Here is a 16,454-nt window from a genome sequence, read left to right on the forward strand (position 1 = left end):
GACAGAGAGGAAATGGAATCAAGAGCAACAATGTAGCTGAATCCCAATCACTTCCCATGGAGCTGCAAGAGTCCAGTACCTGCCCCGAGGGGGGTAGTGGCAAACTGTGGCTGTGTTGAGAACAAGCTGCCCTACAGGCTCCAAATGGTCCCGTCTCCAGCAGAGTCAGTGGCAGGGCCAAGGTCAAGCCCCAGCCGGCCTCCACTGAGGTAAGCCAAAAGGCCCCAGCCCCTCAAAACCCCGTGGGTCTGTGCCTGCTAATCTTTATGATGCTTCTCCTGAGTTCCAGCAGTGTTGGATTTCCCTCTAAGCAACTCTCCTGGGATTTCTGCGGAGTCCCTCTGGTATGTGTTACTCCGTGGCCATCTTCCCGGAAGTGACATATGAAATTAATGACATCATTAGATAATTTCCAAATCCTGGTGGGTCACCTTTATTTGGAATGGACACAGATTCGGATCTCTTCCAACCAGTTGACCAGGTAGCCGTCTTCCACATGTCTTGACATAGATGATTGAGTGCTTCCAGTGCCACATCAATTTGTTGAAATGTTTCACTTGGTATTCCATCAATCTTGGCTCCCTGCTTTTTGCAAATGTTGAAAAATGGTAGAATGCTTAAATATCTTCATCATTGGCTCCTGTAGTTGGTTGTTAATTTGAATAATAATCACAATGACTGGTGTTCCTTGCAGCAGGTAGATACTGTTCTATCAAGGACTACTGCATTTCAAGGTATTGAAGTGTCCTTTTGAAGATGAATCTGATGCCATTTCTCTTTCCCGATAAAGTACAAGATCGTCTGAACCCAAATGGCCAATACCAGTCCATTTCAGGTCACTAATAACTAGAATACCAATTTTTATGCGTTTTCCATTTCATTTTAGAAGACTTCAATATACCTAGGTTCATCCTTAGTACATTCCACATTCCACTTATTAATGATGTCTCCAACTGTTTCTTCTCAATTTGAGTTGTACCCTTTCCGCAAATGAGTGCCAAGAAAGCTGTTTCATCCCTGTCACTTAGATCAACTCTGAGAAAGCAGCTCTTCCCTAGTACATCTCGAGTGCCTTCCAACCTGTGGGGCTTATCTTCCGGCACTCTATCCGACAAGGTTCTCCTGCTAATCCTAAATCTCCCAGTGGCTAACTTTTTAGATGTGGTCTGCCTGTTCTTTCTTTACAGTCTGTCTTATTCTGAAAGCTCCATTGCAGTCTGTTCCTGACGAGCAACCCTGCTGGTTCTTGATACATTCCAGTCTCACAGCAATATGCAGCCAACACAGCAGGACAAGGAGACAGTTGACTATCTAGTTGTCAGTTGTGGCAATAAAAATGGAATCATACAACACGTGGCCTTTTGTGATTGGCGTTTTCCACTTAGCTTATTATGTTCAAGTCTCACCATCTCGCAGGGCGTGGCAGTACCCTACTCCTCTTTCTGGCCAGACAGCATGTCATTGTCAGGCTCCACCGCCTTTCACTTCTCCAACCATCAATTGATGGACATTTACCTCATTTCTACTCTTTAGCTACCATGAATAATCTGTCTTGAATATGTGTATGCGAGTTTTTATAGGGTGTTTGTTTTCATTTCTTTTGGTCTTATACCTAGGAGCAGAATCATAGGATTTTAAGGGAACTTATGTTTAATGTTTTGAGGAACTGCCACATTGTTTCTCAAACAGTGGCACCACTCTGTATTCCACCAGCAATGAGTGAGGGCGCTTTTCTCATTTACTTGGTCCACAAAGGAGTTGGCCTCAGGATGGGGAGAGCTGAATCAATGTCCTACTTTTTAGTTGAGAAATCGTAATTGAGAGGAGTGATTTCGATAAGGGCACAAAGTTACCTAATATGCTATAGAATTGGTCTCATGGAATAGTCATGAAATAGTATGACATCAAAATCTATATATGTTTTGCATTTTAAAACTGAGGACACAGACCCAACTCAGGTGGCTGAGTTGTTGAGGGTCACAGCTGGCTGGCAGCAGAGTTGGGACTACATTATTGGTACCCTGCCTCCAGCCTAGGTCCCTCCTGTCCTCCTGCTCAGCCACTCCAGGCTGGGACTAATATCAGCTCTTCAGTCATCAGCTACAGGGCTCAGTCTATTCTAGGCTGCTTCCTTTAGAAGTCAAGAATCTGGTTGTGAAGACAAGGTTTGTAATCATGAAACAAAAAAATGTCAATCAGAGCCTATAATATGGGGAAACCAAAGGAACAGATAATGGTGGTACCCCAAGTGAAAATGACACAAGGGCTGACACTTTGGTGCAGGTTATTAGTGTTCACAATTAACGATTTTCTTCCAGATATTGACAGCCCCAAGAACCTGATGACAGACAGGGTGACAGAGAACACGGCCTCAGTCTCCTGGGACCCCGTGAAGGCCACCATTGACAGGTACATGGTGCGCTACACGTCTGCCGATGGAGAGACCAAGGAGGTGCCCGTGAGGAAGAATCAGAGCAGCACAGTGCTGACGGGCCTGAGGCCAGGTGTGGAGTACAAGGTGCACGTGTGGGCCCAGAAGGGGAGCCAGGAGAGCAAGAAAGCTGACACCAAGGCCCCAACAGGTACTAGAGCATTTTTCTTTGGTGATACCACACCTGCCAGGTTGTGTCCGTGGGCTAGTCCAGTGTCTGCTTTCTTCTCTGCCACAGGCAGAATCGGTGATTCACAGGGGAGTCCAATCATGCTAGTCCTTCAAAACTGCATATGCCAGACCTCACTTCCCTTCTCACTGGTGTCTTACCAGCCATGTCCGTGTGGCAGTCGCCAGGCTGTGGTTCTGATGTGATTGCAGGAAATTGTGATTCAGGACTTCCTCTGATTGATCCTTTTCTGTAGACAGTTCAGCAGGCCCTCCCTGAGTGTGTGAGCGGAACCAGATGAGGAACTCCAATATAGTTAGCATTCAGGAGGAAAATTCAACTTTCAGAAAGTAGCTTTTATAATTATCATAGCAAGTAAATGTGAGTGCTGTGATTTACTAAGAGTGAGTCCTAGGAATATGATCATTGTGGTTCTGAGGACAAAGAAAAATATTCTTATTTTATTATTGTGAGAGAGCTATAGGATCATAGATTGTATTGGGACTTAGGCAACATTACAAGTTAGTCCATGATAGGTTTAGAATTATTATAATAGATACTTTCCCAAGTTTCAGATTTAAATATTTATCAGTGATTTCTGAGTGCCTCATACTATGGTACCTTGTGGCCACAGGGGAACAGGGTGTGGCCAGTCCTCTAGCTGCTTATGTGCAGATCTGGCTTTTAGAGTCTTCTCATGTGAAGTGGTAGCTTCCCTAGAAATGAAGCCAGATACAAAGTGACTCGATCCTTGTGAGCAGAGACGGTCTTCAGTAGTGTCCTGGCACGCCGCCCAGCACCATGTCTGTGGGTCATAGGTTACTGGCTGCCATTGAGACAGCATCATCTATTCCCCGAGTATCAGCTGGTGACCTGGAACCACAGACCTCATAGTCCCGGTCAACAGCTCAACACTTACCCAATAGTGGCCTTGTACATAGTTGGGCTCAATAAGCCCTTAAAATGACAAAAGAGGTTTGTTATGCTAAACTCTTGGTGGAAGGAATAACTCACATTTTCAAATCTGTTCTATTCTGCTATCTAATGGAGGAGACTGGGTTTACCTGGGAGACGAGAGAGATGGCCAGGAGGTTGTTCAAAACTGAAACAAGAACATGTGAGATGAAGGAAAGGAAAGGGTCTCACCACAAGAAAGTAGCCACTAGTTTCCACACCCCAGGACGGTCCTTCCCAAAGCAGGTGATACTAGCCACCTGGGGGTGTTGTGATGATGCAGGGGGGTTGCAAAACCAGACACCTACGCTTTAGCCTGGATTATAGACTAAAGTACAAAAGTTAATTGTCAAGCGGAAGCTTAGTAATTTTTCTGCCCTTGCAAAGATAGGAGTAGGCACAATAAGTTTGGGAATCTATACTGTAGAACTTGGTAATAATTTTATTGATGAAAACCTTTTCTGGCAGACATTGACAGTCCCAAGAACCTGGTGACAGACAGGGTGACAGAGAACACGGCCTCAGTCTCCTGGGACCCCGTGAAGGCCACCATTGACAGGTACATGGTGCGCTACACGTCTGCTGATGGAGAGACCAAGGAGGTGCCCGTGGGGAAGGATCAGAGCAGCACAGTGCTGACGGGCCTGAGGCCAGGTGTGGAGTACACGGTGTACGTGTGGGCCCAGAAGGGGAGCCGGGAGAGCAAGAAATCCGACACCAAGGCCCCAACAGGTACTGGAGCATCTTTCTTTGGTGATACAACACCTGCCAGGTTGTGTCCGTGGGCTAGTCCAGTGTCTGCTTTCTTCTCTGCCACAGGCAGAATCGGTGATTCACAGGGGAGTCCAATCGTGCTAGTCCTTCAAAACTGCATATGCCAGACCTCACTTCCCTTCTCACTGGTGTCTTACAAGCCATGTCCGTGTGGCAGTCGCCAGGCTGTGGTTCTGATGTGATTGCAGGAAGCTTCTGAATCAGGACTTCCTCTGATTGATCCTTTTCTGTAGACAGTTCAGCAGGCCCTCCCTGAGTGTGTGAGCGGAACCAAATGAGGAACTCCAATATAGTTAGCATTCAGGAGGAAAATTCAACTTTCAGAAAGTAGCTTTTATAATTATCATAGCAAGTAAATGTGAGTGCTGTGTTTTACTATAAGTGAGTCCTAGGAATATGATCATTGTGGTTCTGAGGACAAAGAAAAATATTCTTATTTTATTATTGTGAGAGAGTTGTAAGATCATATATTGTATTGGGACTTAGGCAACATTACAAGTTAATCCATGATAGTTTTAGAATTATTATAATAGTTACTTTCTCAAGTTCCAGATTTAAATATTTATGGGTGATTTCTGAGTGTCTTATACTATGGTACCTTGTGGCCACAGGGGAACAGGGTGTGGCCAGTCCTCTAGCTGCTTATGTGCAGATCTGGCTTTTAGAGTCTTCTCATGTGAAGTGGTTGCTTCCCTAGAAATGAAGCCAGATACAAAGTGACTCGATCCTTGTGAGCAGAGACGGTCTTCAGTAGTGTGCCCTGGCACGCCGCCCAGCACCATGTCTGTGGGTCATAGGTTACTGGCTGCCATTGAGACAGCATCATCTTTTCCCCGAGTATCAGCTGGTGGCTTGGAACCACAGACCTCATGGTCCTGGTCAACAGCTCAACACTTACTCAATAGTGGCCTTGTACATACTTGGGCTCAATACACCCTTACAAATGACAAAAGAGGTTTGTTATGCTAAACTCTTGGTGGAAGGAATAACTCACATTTTCAAATTCTGTTCTATTCTGCTATCTTATGGAGGAGACTGGGTTTACCTGGGAGACAAGAGAGATGGCCATGAGATTGTTCAAAACTGAAACAAGAACATGTGAGATGAAGGAAAGGAAAGGGTCTCACCACAAGAAAGTAGCTACTAGTTTCCACACCCCAGGACAGTCCTTCCCAAAGCAGGTGATACTAGCCACCTGGGGGTGTTGTGATGATGCAGGGGGGCTGCAAAACCAGACACCTACGCTTTAGCCTGGATTATAGACAAAAGCATAAAAGATAATTGTCAAGGGGAAGCTTTGTAATTTTTGTGCCCTTGCAAAGGTAGGAGTAGGCACAATAAGTTTGAGAATCTATACTGTAGAACTTGGTAATAATTTTATTGATGAAAACCTTTTCTGGCAGACATTGACAGTCCCAAGAACCTGGTGACAGACAGGGTGACAGAGAACACGGCCTCAGTCTCCTGGGACCCCGTGAAGGCCACCATTGACAGGTACATGGTGCGCTACACGTCTGCCGATGGAGAGACCAAGGAGGTGCCCGTGGGGAAGGATCAGAGCAGCACAGTGCTGACGGGCCTGAGGCCAGGTGTGGAGTACACGGTGTACGTGTGGGCCCAGAAGGGGAGCCGGGAGAGCAAGAAATCCGACACCAAGGCCCCAACAGGTACTGGAGCATCTTTCTTTGGTGATACAACACCTGCCAGGTTGTGTCTGTGGGCTAGTCCAGTGTCTGCTTTCTTCTCTGCTACAGGCAGAATCGGTGATTCACAGGGGAGTCCAATCATGCTAGTCCTTCAAAACTGCATATGCCAGACCTCACTTCCCTTCTCACTGGTGTCTTACAAGCCATGTCCGTGTGGCAGTCGCCAGGCTGTGGTTCTGATGTGATTGCAGGAAGCTTCTGATTCAGGACTTCCTCTGATTGATCCTTTTCTGTAGACAGTTCAGCAGGCCCTCCCTGAGTGTGTGAGCGGAACCAGATGAGGAACTCCAATATAGTTAGCATTCAGGAGGAAAATTCAACTTTCAGAAAGTAGCTTTTATAATTATCATAGCAATAGATGTGAGTGCTGTGTTTTACTATAAGTGAGTCCTAGGAATATGATCATTGTGTTTCTGAGGACAAAGAAAAATATTCTTATTTTATTATTGTGAGAGAGCTGTAAGATCATAGATTGTATTGGGTTTTAGGCAACATTACAAGTTAGTCCATGATAGGTTTAGAATTATTATAATACTTAGTTTCCCAAGTTTCAGATTTAAATATTTATGGGTGATTTCTAAGTGCCTCTTACTATGGTACCTTGTGGCCACAGGGGAACAGGGTGTGGCCAGTCCTCTAGCTGCTTATGTGCAGATCTGGCTTTTAGAGTCTTCTCATGTGAAGTGGTAGCTTCCCTAGAAATGAAGCCAGATACTAAGTGACTCGATCCTTGTGAGCAGAGACGGTCTTCTGTAGTGTGCCTGCCACGCCACCCAGCACCATGCCTATGGGTCAGATGCTACTGGCTGCTGCTGAATTGGTTCCTACTCAGAATGGCCCATGTGCTTTGGAGAACTGTTCTTCACAATGGTTCCAGTGGCTGAAATTTCCTTTGGCAAGCAGACTGCCAAGCCTTTTCTTTCAGGTGCCTCTCAGTGGATTCACACCTTTAGCCTATTGATTAGTATCAAGAATATTAATTACTTGCATCACCCATGGACTTGTACTTCCCCTTCCTGTCTGGATTCAAGTCCTGGTCCCAGGGACCCTGGAGAGGGGCTGCAGGGCAACCGTCACAGGAGCAGGCAGTCTCATCTTTTCCCTGAGTGTCAGCTGGTGGCTTGGAACCACAGACCTCATGGTCCCGGTCAACAGCTCAACACTTACCCAATAGTGGGACTTGTATATAGTTGGGCTCAATACGCCCTTACAAATGACAAAAGAAGTTTGTTATGCTAAACTGTTAGTGGAAGGATTAACTCACATTTTCAAATTCTGTTCTATTCTGCTATCTTATGGAGGAGACTGGGTTTACCTGGGAGACGAGAGAGATGGCCATGAGATGTTCAAAACTGAAACAAGAACATGTGAGATGAAGGAAAGGAAAGGGTCTCACCACAAGAAAGTAGCCACTAGTTTCCACACCCCAGGACAGTCCTTCCCAAAGCAGGTTATACTAGCCACCTGGGGGTGTTGTGATGATGCAGGGGGGCTGCAAAACCAGACACCTACGCTTTAGCCTGGGATTATAGACTAAAGTACAAACGTTAATTGTCAAGCGGAAGCTTAGTAATTTTTGTGCCCTTGCAAAGGTAGGAGTAGGCACAATAAGTTTCGGAATCTATACTGTAGAACTTGGTAATAATTTTATTGATGAAAACCTTTTCTGGCAGACATTGACAGTCCCAAGAACCTGGTGACAGACAGGGTGACAGAGAACACGGCCTCAGTCTCCTGGGACCCCGTGAAGGCCACCATTGACAGGTACATGGTGCGCTACACGTCTGCTGATGGAGAGACCAAGGAGGTGCCCGTGGGGAAGGATCAGAGCAGCACAGTGCTGACGGGCCTTAGGCCAGGTGTGGAGTACACGGTGTACGTGTGGGCCCAGAAGGGGAGCCGGGAGAGCAAGAAATCTGACACCAAGGCCCCAACAGGTACTGGAGCATCTTTCTTTGGTGATACAACACCTGGCAGGTTGTGTCCGTGGGCTAGTCCAGTGTCTGCTTTCTTCTCTGCCACAGGCAGAATCGGTGATTCACAGGGGAGTCCAATTGTGCTAGTCCTTCAAAACTGCATATGCCAGACCTCACTTCCCTTCTCACTGGTGTCTTACAAGCCATGTCCGTGTGGCAGTCGCCAGGCTGTGGTTCTGATGTGATTGCAGGAAGCTTCTGATTCAGGACTTCCTCTGATTGATCCTTTTCTGTAGACAGTTCAGCAGGCCCTCCCTGAGTGTGTGAGCGGAACCAGATGAGGAACTCCAATATAGTTAGCATTCAGGAGGAAAATTCAACTTTCAGAAAGTAGCTTTTATAATTATCATAGCAATAGATGTGAGTGCTGTGTTTTACTATAAGTGATTCCTAGGAATATGATCATTGTGCTTCTGAGGACAAAGAAAAATATTCTTATTTTATTATTGTGAGAGAGCTGTAAGATCATAGATTGTATTGGGTTTTAGGCAACATTACAAGTTAGTCCATGATAGGTTTAGAATTATTATAATACTTAGTTTCCCAAGTTCCAGATTTAAATATTTATGGGTGATTTCTGAGTGCCTTATACTATGATACCATTGTGGCCACAGGGGAACAGGGTGTGGCCAGTCCTCAAGCTGCTTATGTGCAGATCTGGCTTTTAGAGTCTTCTCATGTGAAGTGGTTGCTTCCCTAGAAATGAAGCCAGATACAAAGTGACTTGATCCTTGTGAGCAGAGACGGTCTTCAGTAGTGTGCCTGCCACGCCGCCCAGCACCATGTCTGTGGGTCATAGGTTACTGGCTGCCATTGAGACAGCATCATCTTTTCCCGGAGTATCAGCTGGTGGCTTGGAACCACAGACCTCATGGTCCCGGTCAACAGCTCAACACTTACTCAATAGTGGCCTTGTACATACTTGGGCTCAATACACCCTTACAAGTGACAAAAGAGGTTTGTTATGCTAAACTCTTGGTGGAAGGAATAACTCACATTTTCAAATTCTGTTCTATTCTGCTATCTTATGGAGGAGACTGGGTTTACCTAGGAGACGAGAGAGATGGCCATGAGATTGTTCAAAACTGAAACAAGAACATGTGAGATGAAGGAAAGGAAAGGGTCTCACCACAAGAAAGTAGCTACTAGTTTCCACACCCCAGGACAGTCCTTTCCAAAGCAGGTGATACTAGCCACCTGGGGGTGTTGTGATGATGCAGGGGGGCTGCAAAACCAGACACCTACGCTTTAGCCTGGATTATAGACTAAAGTACAAAAGTTAATTGTCAAGCGGAAGCTTAGTAATTTTTGTGCCCTTGCAAAGGTAGGAGTAGGCACAATAAGTTTGGGAATCTATACTGTTGAACTTGGTAATAATTTTATTGATGAAAACCTTTTCTGGCAGACATTGACAGTCCCAAGAACCTGGTGACAGACAGGGTGACAGAGAACACGGCCTCAGTCTCCTGGGACCCCGTGAAGGCCGCCATTGACAGGTACATGGTGCGCTACACGTCTGCTGATGGAGAGACCATAGAGGTGCCCGTGGGGAAGGATCAGAGCAGCACAGTGCTGACGGGCCTGAGGCCAGGTGTGGAGTACACGGTGTACGTGTGGGCCCAGAAGGGGAGCCGGGAGAGCAAGAAATCTGACACCAAGGCCCCAACAGGTACTGGAGCATCTTTCTTTGGTGATACAACACCTGCCAGGTTGTGTCCGTGGGCTAGTCCAGTGTCTGCTTTCTTCTCTGCCACAGGCAGAATCGGTGATTCACAGGGGAGTCCAATCATGCTAGTCCTTCAAAACTGCATATGCCAGACCTCACTTCCCTTCTCACTGGTGTCTTACAAGCCATGTCCGTGTGGCAGTTGCCAGGCTATGGTTCTGATGTGATTGCAGGAAGCTTCTGATTCAGGACTTCCTCTGATTGATCCTTTTCTGTAGACAGTTCAGCAGGCCCTCCCTGAGTGTGTGAGCGGAACCAGATGAGGAACTCCAATATAGTTAGCATTCAGGAGGAAAATTCAACTTTCAGAAAGTAGCTTTTATAATTATCATAGCAATAGATGTGAGTGCTGTGTTTTACTATAAGTGAGTCCTAGGAATATGATCATTGTCGTTCTGAGGACAAAGATAAATATTCTTATTTTATTATTGTGAGAGAGCTGTAAGATCATATATTGTATTGGGACTTAGGCAACATTACAAGTTAATCCATGATAATTTTAGAATTATTATAATAGTTACTTTCTCAAGTTCCAGATTTAAATATTTATGGGTGATTTCTGAGTGCCTTATACTATGATACCATTGTGGCCACAGGGGAACAGGGTGTGGCCAGTCCTCAAGCTGCTTATGTGCAGATCTGGCTTTTAGAGTCTTCTCATGTGAAGTGGTTGCTTCCCTAGAAATGAAGCCAGATACAAAGTGACTTGATCCTTGTGAGCAGAGACGGTCTTCAGTAGTGTGCCTGACACGCCGCCCAGCACCATGTCTGTGGGTCATAGGTTACTGGCTGCCATTGAGACAGCATCATCTTTTCCCGGAGTATCAGCTGGTGGCTTGGAACCACAGACCTCATGGTCCCGGTCAACAGCTCAACACTTACTCAATAGTGGCCTTGTACATACTTGGGCTCAATACACCCTTACAAATGACAAAAGAGGTTTGTTATGCTAAACTCTTGGTGGAAGGAATAACTCACATTTTCAAATTCTGTTCTATTCTGCTATCTTATGGAGGAGACTGGGTTTACCTGGTAGACGAGAGAGATGGCCATGAGATTGTTCAAAACTGAAACAAGAACATGTGAGATGAAGGAAAGGAAAGGGTCTCACCACAAGAAAGTAGCTACTAGTTTCCACACCCCAGGACAGTCCTTTCCAAAGCAGGTGATACTAGCCACCTGGGGGTGTTGTGATGATGCAGGGGGGCTGCAAAACCAGACACCTATGCTTTAGCCTGGATTATAGACTAAAGCATAAAAGATAATTGTCAAGGGGAAGCTTTGTAATTTTTGTGCCCTTGCAAAGGTAGGAGTAGGCACAATAAGTTTGAGAATCTATACTGTAGAACTTGGTAATAATTTTATTGATGAAAACCTTTTCTGGCAGACATTGACAGTCCCAAGAACCTGGTGACAGACAGGGTGACAGAGAACACGGCCTCAGTCTCCTGGGACCCCGTGAAGGCCACCATTGACAGGTACATGGTGCGCTACACGTCTGCCGATGGAGAGACCAAGGAGGTGCCTGTGGGGAAGGATCAGAGCAGCACAGTGCTGACGGGCCTGAGGCCAGGTGTGGAGTACACGGTGTACGTGTGGGCCCAGAAGGGGAGCCGGGAGAGCAAGAAGGCTGATACCAAGGCCCCAACAGGTAACTGGAAGGAGGAGAGGAGTAAACTGGAGCAATGCAGATTCTTCCATGATGGCTGAATTATGACGTTGTTGTTCTTGAATTTTGAGGCTTGGGAACTGGGTCTGTACTTTGGCAGTTTGTCATCATTAATGTTATTCATCTAATGAAAGAGCAAAGCTTAAGTCCCAAAATTGCTTGAAAAAGCTTTTCCATGAAGTCTTTGCCTTTAACCATTCTGTCTTTCTAGAAAATTATAGGGAAGAAGTTTAGACCCTAACCCAAGGCAAACTCACCGCCCTTAATTGATGCCAGCTCATTACAACCCCAGAGGGCAGGGTCGAATTGCCCCTGGGTATTTCTGAGGGTATGACTCTTTACGGGAGTAGAAAGCCTCGTTTTTCTGTCATGGAGGGGTTAGTGGTTTTGAACTGTTGCTCTTGAGGTTAGCACCCCAACATATAACCATTATGCCACCAGAGCTGCCAAGTTAAGAACAGTATAATAATTTCCCCCCAAAATGTCAGATTATGAACTGTGCAGTGGTGAGACATTTTACATTGGTGCGATTAAGCAGGTGTGGCGTAATAGGAAAGAATGCATGTTAACTTGGCCAACTGGAATTCCATGCTCTTTTCCACATGCGGCTAGTTTTTAATGAGCATCTTCTAAGTAGACAGCATGGGAATACTGCTGTCAGCAAAACAAATATGGTAATTATTCTCTTGAAGTTCTTTAGGAATGAGAGAATAAATAAGGAAAGAAACAAAAATGTAGCTACATGGGATTCTTTAAATTTTCATTAATTAAAAATAATGAAAAGAAAAAGAAACTTCGTGTCTCAGTTTTACTAGCCATATTTTACATTGGACCTCGCACTCAGTCAGGCATTTCCATCGTGGCAGAAAACTCTCTTGGACAATGTCTTTGGGGGAAACTCGTGCTGTCTGCATTTCCGAGACGAGGAAGAGTGCGTGTGATGTCCCGGAGGCGGGCTAGCCATGAGCCGGCTGAGCAGAGGACGTGAAGGAGGCTGTGGAGCTGATGCAGGGCAGGGGGAGAGCGTGGCATGCAATGAGGCAGGAAGGGGCCCGGCCGAGTCTGCAGCATCGTGTTGTGTGCAAAAGGAAGTGTTCATTTCAGATCGATTCCCCAGGCCCCGGTGAGGAGAACGAAGAGATGGCCGTGGTAGACGTGGAGAAGCTATTGTGAAAGGCTGGAGGCGAGATGATAATGAGGTGGATACATGTGAAAGCAGGAGATCCAGAGAAGTGGGTGGGAGGGGTGGGGGGTGGTAGGGTTTGGCTGTCACGTTCATAGTAATTGTTGATGGATTCGATATGGGGGAGAGATAAATCAAGCATGACTCCTGTGTTTGATTAAACGGAGTCGGCACCGTTTTCTGAGAAGGGCAATTCAGAGATAAATTGGTTTGGGGAGTAAGGTCAAGACTTTTAGGTCTTTGTGAGATTACTCGGTCCATTGAATAATTTGCTTATTGATTCTACAAATGTTTACTGAGTGTCTGGTATGTGACAGGCACTGTGATGGACAGATGGTTACAAGCCAGGGGCTCAGAATTGGTACAAAGGTGGGAGTCGTCATGGAAATGGAGAAAGGCACGGAGGCAGGGAGAGACAAGGGAGCCTTGGCCCCTCCAACGTGGACAGGCTGCTCTCAAGGGAGAGGAAGGGGGAGAGCGAGCATGTCGTCAGGAAAGCCCGTGCTGAGAGTGTGTCAAGAAGGCAGGAGTTCAGCGAGTCTGGCAGCGGCTGCTAAAACGTCGAGTAAGGCGAGGATGACAAATGCCCGGTGTTGGCAACCTGGAAGTTGCTGGTGACCTCATGTAGGCATTCGAGTCCTGTAGAATACCAGGGAGCCGCACCTGACTGACTTGAGGACCGAACGGGAGGCGAGGAAGTGAACGTAAGGGACACAGACAGTCCTTTTGGGAAGTCTATTAGGTCTGGAGGCGAGGGCAGAGAAATCCCTCTGGGGAGGACTGAAAGTCGCCCAGCATGTCTGTGTGACCCTGACGGTGCAGAGGGATAGCCTGCCGAGGCTGGGCAGAGAGGGCTGATCGAAGGTGCAACAACCTTGCAAGGTGGCGGACTCAGAATTCAGAGCACAGGGGGGTTTGTCTTTTTTTTTTTTAAACAAAACAAAACAAAGCAGTGGTACCTTGGGTATGTGTCGTCATTTCTAAAGTTCTCAAATTTCCTTCCTTTTTGTCAGACAAGGAGGATTGGTGATATGACATTCTGTGAAGCAAAATAATTAGACACCATGGAGAGTAGAGGCACCCCGGTGGCCTAGTGTGTTACCCACTCAGATGCCAGCAGTCTGGCCGTGACTCAATGGCAGTGGGATGGAGACCACTGAAGAGGTTGTTTCAGGAAATATTTTGGTGGCTTCTCTTCTTGCTCAGGAGATTTTTATTGTTATTCACGGGAGAACTGCAAAGATGGAGAGCTGCCATGTTGGAACGTTGGTGAAGATCAACTTCCTTCCAGTTTTAATATCCAGTCGTTTTTCTTTTCCTTTTTTTCTCGCAAATTGGGACCAGGGATCTCTTACTCTGTCTTGACTAGAGTTGCGTGAATTGCTAGGAAAGGAGGCTTCAGTGGATGGGGTGTTGGGGCATGACCTGGTGACGGGGTGGTGGTGTGGGTGGCTTGTTCTCTGTCGGTTCTAACCTTCAGCTTTGTCTTCATCTTTTGGAAAAGAAATCGACAGCCCCAAGAACCTGGTGACAGACAGGGTGACAGAGAACACGGCCTCGGTCTCCTGGGACCCCGTGAAGGCCGCCATTGACAGGTACATGGTGCGCTACACGTCTGCCGATGGAGAGACCAAGGAGGTGCCCGTGGGGAAGGATCAGAGCAGCACCGTGCTGACGGGCCTGAGGCCAGGTGTGGAGTACACGGTGTACGTGTGGGCCCAGAAGGGGAGCCGGGAGAGCAAGAAGGCCGACACCGAGGCCCTCACAGGTACTGCAAGGGACAAGGACAGGGAGCCCTTTACACCTGTGAGGAGAGAGAGATGACAAGGAGACAGGGAGAGGCGATTGTTTCATCTCAGACCGACCACTCTTCCCGGCGGTCCCTTTTACTTTCTGAGGCAGCAGGTTGAGACGGGAAGCGTGTAGTGGAAGTGAGACTGAGGGACTCTTCCAGATGGTTGTGTTTGGGCGGCCTTCCTCAGCAGCCCCTCCACCCAGGTCCTCCGCCTTGATGTCGGAACCTGGCTGAGAGAGCGAAAAAGGAGCCTCTTTGTTTCCCCCTCCACAATAAGCGTGCAGACAGGACCTCTTCCTCCCCACCACGCTCCACGCACCCCCAGCTGATGATTAGAGGTGCCTACATGGCAAGTGCTTTGTGTGTGGGGTGGGAGGTTGGTCCTGGCGAAGTGTCATGGACCTTGGCCTCAGAGGGACCTGAGGAGAGCAACTCTCCGGCTGGAGTGTGGGGGCCTCTTCCTCTGTGACTGGCTGCATCCTTCACACGTGGCCACTGCAGGTAGGGGCACCTTGGACTTTTTTACAGTACTTTTCTTAGTGGTAATAAGCGGACATCTTCATTGAGAAATTCACACGCACTTTCAGAAACCAACCTGGTGGATTGATGCTGAGCCCCGAGCAGCACCGGTCCACAGGTGCAGAAAGCCAAGAAACTCTTTCCCATCCCAGAATCCTTACTCATCCGAGCTCCTCTCCCGGGAGAGCCCAGTGCCCAGAGCTCTCCTGCGCTTCCCTTCGGGTCTCCTCTGTGTCCCATGCCCCCCCCCTCTAAGAAGACAAGGACACACAGGTGACCACACCTTACTTCGTAGCTATGTGAGGGCCACGAAGGCAGACATCTCGAGTCCGTGGCCAGGGGTCAGGTGGACAAAGAAATGTCAGAAACCCAGTGAAAATATTTAAATAGTTATGGCTTTGTGCGTTTTTGTAAGACAGAAATTCATTTTTCCCTCCCACGCAATGGGCAGAATCAAACTCAACGCAGATGTTGCACTTTGAAAAGTCAAACTAAGCTTATATTCTAGAAACTCAGCATTCGCCAAAGCATTCTAATTCAAAACAAAAGCTGCCTGATTTCGATTAAGGAACCGCATTTCCGTCCTCAGTGGAAATTCGACTGGGTAGAAAATAGCCGAGAGACATTCTTTTGGGAAACTTCTAAATTAAAATCACCTTCCTCCGTGATATTTCGTTTTTCACAGTGGAAATATCCATTCGTGTCTTATTTGCTTTAAAAATTAAAACAAAACAAAAACGAGCTGACTGTCGGGAACATTGTTTGGCTAAGTTTGCGGACCCTTCGTTTTCGCACAGGCCTGCGCGCATGCCCTCTGCTGTCCGGGCGGGAAAGTGCAACTGGAATCTGATGAAGCCCTTGTTTTCCTTCTATCTGGGTTCCCTTTCCCTCCTGCCTCCTTTCTGAGCCCCTGTCCCCGCACAAGGCTTTATAAGGCAGACGTGCCCTGAAAACCACCCACTTAGATATGCACAACGTAGAATAGTGTATTCGCACCCATTCAGTTTCCACCATGAGCCCTTCACTCTGGGGCAAAAATGCCCTGTATTTAGAGAAACCTTCCTTTGGCAGGGCTCCCAGGAAGCCTTCAGGCGTTTGCCTCTGCCTGGCACCATGGGTGCTGTAGGATGTGGTGGCTGTCTTTCCAGCCAGGGGTCTGTGGAGCCTCCCTGGCGTCTGTGTGCACACACGGCCCTTTCCCATCTGGGCTCTCACCCTTCCACATCACGGGGGCACCCTCCTGGCTCCCAGAGTCTGCAGTTCACAGCCCCTGTCTGAGGATCTGCTGGGGCACCCCTCCCTCAGGCACATGTCTACTGCTTAATTCTATCGCCTTCTACTGGTCTCCACTGTTGGGCGCTAAAAACGGCCTAGGAAGGCCTGTTTTCAAGGAAGAAAATTTGGAATTGACTCAATGGCAGTGAGTTAGGTTTGGAACCCGTATGAAGGAAGAGAGAGAGAGAGAGAGAGAGAAATGGTAGGGAGAAAGTAAAACAAAAGTGAACATCTCAGACATGACCTTGAGTCTGCTGCATCTCAGTAATAAGGATTG

At 47.2% G+C, this 16,454-nt stretch overlaps 1 protein-coding gene across 1 annotated transcript in view; it reads left to right on the plus strand.

Annotated features, from left to right (window-relative positions):
• TNN (tenascin N) overlaps positions 1–16,454 on the plus strand; it is a 96,904-nt gene that overhangs the window by 53,271 nt on the left and 27,179 nt on the right. Inside the window, exons 11-17 of the mRNA XM_075527785.1 lie at positions 2,319–2,582; positions 4,023–4,286; positions 5,732–5,995; positions 7,708–7,971; positions 9,416–9,679; positions 11,124–11,387; positions 14,093–14,356. Of these exons, the coding sequence (XP_075383900.1) occupies positions 2,319–2,582; positions 4,023–4,286; positions 5,732–5,995; positions 7,708–7,971; positions 9,416–9,679; positions 11,124–11,387; positions 14,093–14,356 (1,848 nt within the window). The remainder of the gene's footprint in view (positions 1–2,318; positions 2,583–4,022; positions 4,287–5,731; positions 5,996–7,707; positions 7,972–9,415; positions 9,680–11,123; positions 11,388–14,092; positions 14,357–16,454) is intronic.

The sequence above is a fragment of the Tenrec ecaudatus genome, chromosome 1 (assembly GCF_050624435.1).
Source record: "Tenrec ecaudatus isolate mTenEca1 chromosome 1, mTenEca1.hap1, whole genome shotgun sequence".
NCBI classification, from domain to species: Eukaryota; Metazoa; Chordata; class Mammalia; order Afrosoricida; family Tenrecidae; genus Tenrec; species Tenrec ecaudatus.